The 10,468-nt window shown below is 41.1% G+C and overlaps 1 protein-coding gene across 8 annotated transcripts in view; it reads left to right on the top strand.

The window, feature by feature from the left end:
- runx1t1 (RUNX1 partner transcriptional co-repressor 1) overlaps positions 1–10,468 on the top strand; it is an 80,893-nt gene that overhangs the window by 10,309 nt on the left and 60,116 nt on the right. For 5 of the 8 annotated variants that reach the window (XM_077196209.1, XM_077196208.1, XM_077196206.1 and 2 more), the window contains exon 1: positions 9,873–10,342. The exons of 2 other annotated variants lie outside the window; for them this stretch is intronic. In XM_077196209.1, coding sequence (XP_077052324.1) covers positions 10,315–10,342 — 28 coding nt within the window. In that variant the 5' untranslated portion in view covers positions 9,873–10,314. Of the gene's footprint in view, positions 1–9,847; positions 10,343–10,468 lie in introns of those variants that run through there. One more of the 8 variants, XM_077196210.1, reaches the window with a different exon arrangement.

Below are 10,468 nucleotides of genomic sequence, written 5' to 3'. Positions count from 1 at the left end.
TCTGTCAACTTTTATTGCCGATGGGAGCTGGGCTGTTGAAGGCACTAAGATGTCTTTTTCACATGTGTGCACTTCAAAAAGAACTGTACATATCCCAGAACCCAGAGGACGCCCCCAGATCCCCAAACTTCAGCATTGAGAGACTTCTATATCTGCCACTTTAGACTGATTTTCCTTACGAGATACCCAGGAGCATGATTGTAATGTATTGCTTCCCTCCATATTGTAATTTTCACAAAGAGAGGTCCGTTGGTTGATTTATCTGAGGAATTGTCTGAGGGATTTAAAAAAACAAAAACAATAAGTAAATGTAAAGGCAAGTGTGATTTGTTGAGAAAAGGGAAGGTGTGAAACATCATCCAGTAATATACAGCCTTCTGACAAGAACTTGGTTGGAGAATTAGGTGAAGCTCTGGAGAACAGCCCGCTAATTACATTATCGCAGAGGTAGAAGCGCTTGTCAATTTCTTCCCACTTAGATTTTACCCTTCACTCTCAGGAAAAGGGAGCTGCCAGACGGAATTTGAATTCAATAATATGCCAAGTGAACCGTCAGCCTGCCGTAAAGTTCCTGCACTCTCTGTTTGCAAGAAAAAATCTCTTTTGAAGTCATGACTTTTGCAGAAACAATTTTGTAGCTGTAGAGTTAACTTGTGCATCCTTGTCAATAATAAATTTCATTTGCTTTGCAAAACATTGGACAGTGCTGTGCAAACTTTAAATGAGCGAAAATAGGACACAACAGTATATGTACGCTTTCAGTTGATATTGACGTTATTTTCCATTAAGGATAATATAACTCCAATGGAGGATTAAACTGCATGAGGCACTCTGGAGTTTTAAACGTTTTAAAAATCCAATATTTCATCTCTCCGCTTTTATTCTGTTATTTTGTTTTGTGCTCTTTATTGACTAAGAAGATGCCTACATTTAAAAAATATATATTTATTATTTGTACATCTCTCAATCATCATTGTATTGCATTGCATTATATGTCCCCCACACACACGCAATAAAAACTACAGAGCTTAGATCATAAAACTAAGCATTTAAAATATCACCGCCTTCAACTAAAAATAAAAACTTTTTATGCGTTTTGGCTGTTCATCTACACGACAACAGGATATTGGGGGCCTGAAAACAAACCTGAAAACCTTTTTAAACGGGGTTCAAAGTGCACATTTTTGAGAACGATACCTTTATTATCTCTGTATAAACTACAAAAAAGCAAATTTGTGAAATGCCCATGCGTATTATATGTTCAGTCTATAGGCGCATAGACCTTTTCCTTTACAAAGTTACATCACCATCTACTGGCCTGGCACAGCATAATACAACGTTTTTAGTAGGTTTCGCAGATCCGTGAAACGGGGATCTTTTTGACAAAGTTGTCATCTGTATGTGAACAACATTGCATTGTTGTGTAAATGCACCCTAGATGGTTATTGGGAGATACAAAGTGACAACTGATATTTATATGCATTTTATGTAAGTAGTCTGTCATAATTGTATCTTTTTTGCCCATATCAGGAACAAAATTCAAAAGAGCCTGCACAGTCTAAACATTTTTATGAAAAAACAGCAAACTTTTCGGTCATGTGACTTCTCAATGAATGCCTAATGAACTGACCGCTGCAGATTCATTTGGACGTTGAGAGTGTTGCTATCGAAACACAATATCGAACAGCTGAGAATAGAACATCTCTGTGTTGTCATCTCAAGACTATGGTCATTACAACATGGCGTGAAAGCAGCATATCTTGTTTTGGTTTGTCATGTGATTTTATCATGAGAACGATGTAACTATGACTTCTAATATCGCGATATGTCGACGATACCAGCCAAAGAACAGGGGAATTAACTTTGACAACCTTCGTCGCCCTCCTAGGCTGCCTCCTCCTGCCTCGTCATCATGTCAGAACTTTAACATTGGCCACCTAAATCCGCGCTCAATCACAAACAAAACGGCCCTAATAAACGATATCATCGTGGACAAAAAATGTGACTTGTTTTGTCTCTCAGAGACCTGGCAACAACCCAGTGACTGCATTAATTTAAACATGCTGACCCCCCTGGCTACTGCTACGTATCCAAACCCAGATCTGTAGGGAGAGGGGGTGGGTTGGCTGTAGTGCACCGCTCAGATCTGACTGTTAAAGAACTTAGGCCATTTGAAGTGACATCCTTTGAATATATTGCTGTGAAGGTTGTTTCTACCCCACCCCTTATACTATTTCTGATCTACCGCCCCCCTAAACCATCTGTAAATTTTCTGTCTGAATCGAATGAACTTCTCACAGTTATTTCATCTCTTTGCTCGGCTATGATTATGTTAGGGGATTTTAACATCCATTTGGATACAAATTGTTCTTACACCTCAGAGTTTGACTGTGTATTGAACTGTTTTAGTTTGATACAGCATGTTGACTTTCCAACTCACACTCATGGCCACACTTTGGATCTGCTCTGCTCTTCTGGTCTAAATGACATCTCGGTCTCTGGTTCCATCTCTGGCGTCTCTGACCATAAGCTCATTGAATGCCGCTTTCATTTGATCACTCCTCCTCCCTCCTCAGAGGAAACAGCTATTACAAGTCGTAACATTGGGTCAATAGACCACAGCATGTTTGCTGCCTCTATACAGGCCTCGCCACTGTCTGACCTTGACGAGCGCTCATCCGCGGATGACTTGGTTGCTATGTACAATGGCACCCTCACCAGCCTGCTTGATAGCTTAGCCCTAGTTAGGACTAGACTTGTACCAGCAAATCGTACATGCCCCTGGTTCACCCCTGAGCTCAGGCAACTTAAGGCCGCTGGCCGCCGTCTCGAACGGCTATACAAGAAAACTGGCCTTACAATTTACTCCATGCTTTACACCGAACATACTCAGATGTATAGGGATGCCCTCAATGCTGCCCGCTCAAACTATTAGTCATCACTCATAACCTCCTCTATGTCTAGGCCTAAAACCCTGTTCAGGACCTTGGACAAACTCCTCAAACCTCCTGTCACTGCCTGTTCTAAGACCCCTGAGCAGTGCCAGGCCTTCTTACACTTCTTTGATGACAAAATTAGCCAAATCTACCACTGCTTCAACCCAAATACTATCTCTCTCTCTTCTTCTCCTCCCTCTCTAGGCCCTCAGCTTTCCCACTATCACTGACATTATAAATAAGTCTAACTCCTCATCATGTCAGCTTGACCCTGCCCCCACCCCTCTACTTAAAGCTTGTATCACATCCTTATCTGAACCTATTGCATTGATTGTAAACACCTGCCTCAACTCTGGTGTTGTGCCTGCTGCCCTCAAGAAAGCTGCAGTCAGGGGCGTGGTAGCGGGGGAAAAAGGGCCCAGGGCCCGAGGCGGGGGGGGGGGGGGGGGCCTTAGAAGACGCTGAGCTCAAGTCAAAAGTTTGTCTGTCCCCCATCCCCCGTTGGAGAAGTCGCCGCGCTCAAATCAAAAGTCCGTCTCCGTCTCTCTCTCTCCCCCCAAGAGCTTACGACCTTCTACTGTCGGCTGACTCTGGTTCACTTAACATTCTCATCCTCCTTGACCTTAGTGCTGCTTTCGATACCATCAACCACAATATTCTAATCGCCTGTCTTTCTGCTATTGGTGTTTCTGGTACAGCCCTCAATTGGTTCCAGTCATACCTCTCCAACAGAAAGCAGTTTGTGACACCTGGTCCTCATCAGTCTTCCAAAACCCCTGTCACCCGTCGTGTCCCCCAGGGTTCTGTACTCGGGCCCCTCCTCTTTCTCATATACATCCTCCCTATTGGCCCGATTATACGCAGCCATGGTCTTAAATTCCACTGTTATGCAGATGATATCCAACTCTATTTGACCACTCACTCTCCCTCTGACCCACCACCATGCTCCCTCACTGACTGCCTCTCTGACTTAAAATTATGGATGCAAAACAATTTTCTCAAACTCAATACAGATAAAACTGAAATTCTGCTGATTTGCCCTAAAAGCATCCTCTCTAATTCTCCCAGTCTCACTCTCAATATTGATGGTTCATCTGTCCACCCTACCCCTGTTGTTAAAAACATTGGCATTTTGCTTGACTCCACCCTTAGCTTTGATCCTCATATCAAATCACTCACTAAGACTGCCTTCTTTCACTTCCGCAACATTGCTCGCCTCTAACCCTTGCTCTCTGTTAGTGATGCACACACTCTGGTTAACTGCTTCATTATGTCCCGTCTAGACTACTGCAACTCACTTATCCTTGGTCTCCCTGTTAAATCACTTCATAGGTTACAATATATTCAAAACTCGGCAGCCAGGCTCCTCACCCATACCAGACAATTAGCACACATCACCCCCATTCTCTACCAACTCCACTGGCTACCAGTTCCGTCCCGGATCAAATACAAAGTACTACTACTCACCTTCAAAGCGCCCCACAACCTTGCTCCCCCCTACATCTGCCACCTCCTGATCTCGTACACTCCATCCCGCTCACTCAGATCCTCTGACCAAAATCTCTTGGCTATGCCCCGCTCCAGACTTTCCACCCTGGGTGGCAGGTCCTTCGGTGCCTTGGCCCCCAAACTCTGGAACAGCCTCCCACAACCTCTTCGTGACTGTCCTTGCTCTCTTTAAAGCACAGCTCAAGACCTTTTTATTTAATGATCAATTCTCAATACCAAACTCATAGCTTCATACAGATAACTTGTCTTTGTTGTATTGTTTTGGTTGTTGCTGTTGTGTATACTTGCCTTCCCACCATGTAAAGTGACCTTGGGTTTGAGAGAGGCGCTATATAAAATAAACTTATTATTATTATTATTATTATTATTATTATTATTATTATTATTATTATTATTATTATTATATCAAAATTGCTCCAGTACTGAGTATTGTTCATTAGGCATTAAAAAAGGTTGCTTGCTATATTTTCTTTAAAATAGTTTTTTGGGGGGTTTCCTCATTTTTAGTGTGCGGGGTCATTTTGAATCTTGTTTGGATTTTTGTTCTATGCACCTAACTTGGATTGATTGATTGATTGATTGATTGGTTGATTGATTGATTGATTGATTGATTGATTGATTGATTGATTGGTTTTATTTTTTGAGGTCCGGTGAGTCCGTGGTTGTTCTTGAGTTGGCCATATCAATAAAAATTTGCAACGAATTGCATATTTGTGCTCAGTTTAGGCATATAATACTTTTTTTTTTCGTCCATGAGTATGAGCTTCATATTCTCAAATATCATACTATATAAAAAAGCTGTAAAAAAAGATGTATCAAACATGACGCTTATCAAAAATACATACCGGTATGCAAACTTTTCTTATCTTTTCTTTTTTTTTTTTTTACTATTATTTCATGTCAGGCTTTACGGTGTTAATTCTCTTGCTGTTAAGGATGTGCTTTCTAAATGTGTGTTGCAACCAATGGGTCAAAGGAGGGTAACTTTATACAAGGCACTTCCTTAAGATGAATTGCTTTGTTGTACAGTATTCCTCATTTGTATAAAAGTGTCTGCTAAATTAATCAGTTAATATAAATGAGTTGCACAATGTCAACACACACCATTAGCATCTTTTTTTTTTCTTTTTTTTTACTGTTGTTTTAGAGCTCCCAGACAGTGGCTTGATTCAGCATGTTTGCATGCATGCCACAGGTGGCTGACCGGTAGGTGGGGAAATGCAGGAAGTCTGTGTGGCCGTTTGTATGTGTCAGACCCAGCATGTTTTTCCCTCAGCAGAGGCGAGGTATCCTGTGTGTGTGCGGCCCGTCACCCAGGGCGGCTAACTTTCAGGAACCCCAGTGGCAAAAACAGCACTGTGTGTTTCCTGGTCTCTTGTTCTGTTATCAGTGGACACGACACCCGCTCGTGCCCCTGCAGATTTCCTAAACCACCATCCCTTTGCCTCCGGTGTCAAGATGTTGCCCTGTGATTGCCACAAGAAGCTTTTCTCTAACGCACGCTGTGCACAAAAAAGATTGGATTGAGTCCTTGTGATAACAGAGGGTCGCGTCTGTTTGTACTGATCTGACACAAGTGTGTTTCATTCAGCTGGCGGCTTGCAAGCTCCCAAATTGAGAGGCATCTCACTGAGTTGTCTTTGTCTGAGAGGAACAAAGGCTCAAACCTGCACATCACAAACTCCGGTGAGAGAAGCCTTGTCAGAATTCCAGACTTTTCATCATCTCTGAGAAACCGTAACTACTAAAATGAGGAAATAAATAGCCAGAATTAAGCTCATTCTTGCAATTACATGAATAAATCCTCAATTGAGCAACTGAATCAAGAGGATAACATTGTTAACATGAGTACAAGACATCACATTTTGGGCTGTGGCCAAGTTAATGGTAGCTGCCTGAATGATTTCATAATCTTGTTGCAGGACCTTTTTGTAAAATAAGCCCCTCTAGAATATACATGTCTCACTTGACGCATACAGCGTATGGTTCGTGTTGGGGTTAAAAGCAAGGTTTGGGAGAGAGAGCCTGCGACGCATTAACTTCATGAACGGCGTCTGTGTGAAAGAGGCTGTTATCATCGGGCTGTAAACGGCGCTTCTGCTTTTCCTGGCTTGGCAGGCCGAGATGAAGTCCAGATGGTCGGGGAAGTGTTTGCCCAAGGATGTAACCAAATATTCCAGATTGAGGGGGGACCAAATGTAAAAGTTGAAGAAGGGGTCATTGAAAAACTCATATGGATTGACTACAAATCTATCTTTTTTTTTTTTTTTGGCTTGGGGGGGATGTCAGGGATATCCATGTCCCTGTTTACACCTGGCAAGATCTCTGTATTCTCGGGTGATCCGATCACAAGTGGACAGCTGAGAAACATTGGTTTACAATGTGTTTTCAATTCTCCTTTCGTTTTGATTTGTCATGCGAGAGAACCTGTTCTGAAGAATATTTATCATTTAAACCCAAAGTATATCCAAGTATATAATTCTTTCACAAGTACCGTTAGCGTGGTTTTTTCAGTCTATCCGCTATTTCTCTCCAAAAGTTATGAATGATAAATGTCTTTGTTTTGTAACAGACTGTTGGCTTGGTTAGAAAATTCAGGTGTGTACTGTGCTGATGACAAAATTTGCCTAACATGCATTGTATACATACAAAGTATACTATATGGGCTGTATAGTATGTCTGATATCACGTTTCACGTATGACTCCCTTTAAATTTCTATGTTTTGGAAGCTAGTTTCCACCAGAGTAAAACATTTATTTATTTTTATATTCCTCTTTATATCTCACAATTGCAACTTAAAGGGTAACTAAACCCCTGGTCAGAGCCTGACTCCACCCATTGGCAATATTTGAAAAATGCTGGAAAAGTGGGCGGAGGCCAGCGGTTGGGGGTGGGGGGGGGGGGCGGGGTTAGGTGCACCTGAGAGGCGTCTTTCTTTATGGAAGGGTGTGGTTAACTGGTGGTTGCTTACATCACGAACCACCGCAACATCCAATAGGAAAATTCAACTGCAGTAGCCACCGTTCAACCTGAAGAGGGCAGCACTCAGACGTTTTTACACCATATTGTAGAATTAAAACACTTTAAAGTAACAACAGGTAACTTTTCAACCTTCATAATACATTTCCAAGTCTCTTATGATGGTACATCGACTTACAATAGTTTGAATGACACGTCTGCCATAGCCTGACGGGGTCTGTAACGTTTTTAATTGTACTTTTAAACTTCGGGTTTCTGGTAGTAACCCGGCGAACAAAGAGAACTACATAATCCGACTGCTTTACGGCGTATACGTCACTTCCACCACCACCCCCACTTCCTTAAAGTCGGACGTGCGAGCCAAATTTTATACAGTCATTGCCGAAGCAGCACAGAGAAAAAAGAAAGCAAAGGTTTTGTCGGAGGAAAGCAAAAAGAGAAAAAGAGAAAGTGATCGCATAAAAGGCAGAACGAGGATCAACATTGGGCCAGCTTTTTCTCGCTGGCGTGAGCTGAATGAGGAGGAGGGGTTCCCGACAGATGCTGACTTGGCTGTCATGCTTTTGGACCAGTAAGTATATTGCGTGCATACTATCTCTTTGTTTTTTTGGCTGCCTGATTATGTTATGGAAGCTATTTTATCCTCCGTTTATCTTCATGAATGAAGTAATGATAGTAGAGTAGCGTATTATCAATCTGGTAGCTATTAAACGCTATTCTCGTTCTTTTAGCATTCTCGTTCTGATTGGAACTTTGCAATCGAGGAAATGCAAATAGCAAATGTTTGACCTAAAAAGTGTAGTCTACTCAACATGTACAAACAAAGGAGGAAGATAATAATATTATAATTGAGTTCATAGCTTCTCATTTGTTACATGTGTAAAGTTACTTGATTGTGTAATTTCCGATTATTGCTAGATACAGAGGCAAACGGGATTCTTGTCGCAATTTTTTCGGATTACTAATTTCCACCCTCATGTTGTTCTTGTGCAATACTTCTGTGTGATTGCATTGAAGTATCATATAGATTCAGAAAAACGGTGACCAATAGACTAGGCTACTATAATGACGCTGGCTTGTAAAAGTGATCATCGCGATCATTTGTCGTTATAAAAAAAATTAAACACATGAAATTATATTCATATGACATGCTGAAATATATGCCACTGTACCTGGGATGAAGACATTTCACACACGCGAGAACACCTGCATGTGACCTCCTCCTACAGTGTTCAGGGCTATCATGGTTGTCAACAAATGCACGTGCATGTAGGATGACAGTTTACGACAGTAGTAGAGGACAATACTGTTTCCCAACTGTAGGGGGAGCCCGAGAGCAAAAAACTACCTGTTGTTACTTTAAACCCAAATGTCAAAAAAATTACTTGAATCAATGAATGAACAGCAATAATAAAGCCCCAGTCTTACAGATCATTTACAAAAAATATTTGGTTTAGGGTTTTATTAGGCCTACCCTTTAATATCTCACAGTGTGGTTTTTATTTATTCGTTTAAATTTTGTCATAATTTTTAATTGATTTAGCAAAACAACAAAACAAATACAAATAAAACAAATAGATATATTTAAACAATACATGTGGATTATACAGGAGAGGTAAGAAACCCCTAAGGGCTTAAAGTAAAACCTCCCCCCTGGATTTTCAATTAATACTACACCAAATTATTATAATAAATGACAACAATCATCACAATAATAACAGACAATTAAAAACAACACATATACAGAAATTTTAACAATCACACAAGTGTTTTTTCATGCTTGACTTAAATACTGACAATGATAAGCTAGTTTTAATAATACGAGGAATAGTATTCCAAAGTTTCGGTCCTCTATATTTTAAGGAAAATTGACCAAGAGTTGTATGATAATAGGGAAGATGGACATTCATTGCTTGTCGGGTTGGATATGAGTGGACATCAGAGTTAATTAAAAAGTAGTTATTAAACACTTTTGGGAGACTATGATTTTGAACCATATATTTGTACATAAAGATACATGTTTGATAGATGTATATGCTGAATTTTTTTTAATTGCTTAAACAGAGATGGTTCACACCGATTAGATGCTGTTGCCAATCTAACAAACTTTTTTTGGATCAAATTATAAAAAATAAAAATAAATTACTCAGAAGTGGAAATGGCTTCTGTTGGCTACTTGTATTTAGTGCTGTCCTAAGATGTTCATACCAGGTGTAAACAGGCCCTAGGCAAGTGTTTGCTTAAAGTTACAGCAAGCTGCGTGACAGAGAGACCACAACAAGCCTTATCCATTATCATCCCATCCTTTTCTCATAATCTCATATAGCCCGCTCTTTATGCTGTTTATCCCATAAACTGCTGTACACATTTATATCCATGCCTGTTGTGTTAGGCCACGCCCACTGCTAGAGAAAGCCCCGCCACTCTGCACCTGGGTTTCCCGCCGAAGCTCGCCGACTAGAGGCAGAGTACCACAGCTTCTCCTAGCAGCCGGGTGGGCGTTAGAGGCTCTTCGGAACAAGCCGTTTTCATCACTACTTCGCTGTTCTCGTAGTATTTCTGACTCTTGTCGCACACCAGGATCAAACGCTTTCGTGTGTTTCGTGTTTATGTACTCGGACAGTTGAAGGAAAACGCTGCACTAAATGAGTTGAGTTCGACTCGAGACACACAGCATCATCCGCTTGTCAGGTTGAGCTTCATCCGAGCCTCGAGCTCAACTGCCCTTCAGCACACTGGAGCGGTTCTAGAGCTGTGCACTGGAGTTTGACGGACACCTTTTCTTCTTCGTCTTGGGAAGTACACGTTTATGACTAAGAAACATCACTAATATATCGACCGGAGTCGAGGACAGGAAATTATTTTTTCTCTTTCACAACGCCGTTACGCATGGTGGGAATTTCTACGTCTTTTCAGTGTAAGTCGTGCAGTTATCTTCATCTTTTTCTCGTGATCTCAGATGAATACTAGTCTGTGCACTTTAGCCACGTTTATTAATTTTATTAGAATGTTGTGCATTTTGGGTAAATGACAAATACTTTAT

Source organism: Siphateles boraxobius, unplaced genomic scaffold, assembly GCF_051911475.1.
Source record: "Siphateles boraxobius isolate OS27281-9 unplaced genomic scaffold, OSU_SipBor_1 35, whole genome shotgun sequence".
Lineage (NCBI taxonomy): Eukaryota > Metazoa > Chordata > Actinopteri > Cypriniformes > Leuciscidae > Siphateles > Siphateles boraxobius.
The sequence above is the reverse complement of the archived record's forward strand: the minus strand, read 5'-3'. Positions and strand labels throughout refer to the sequence as shown.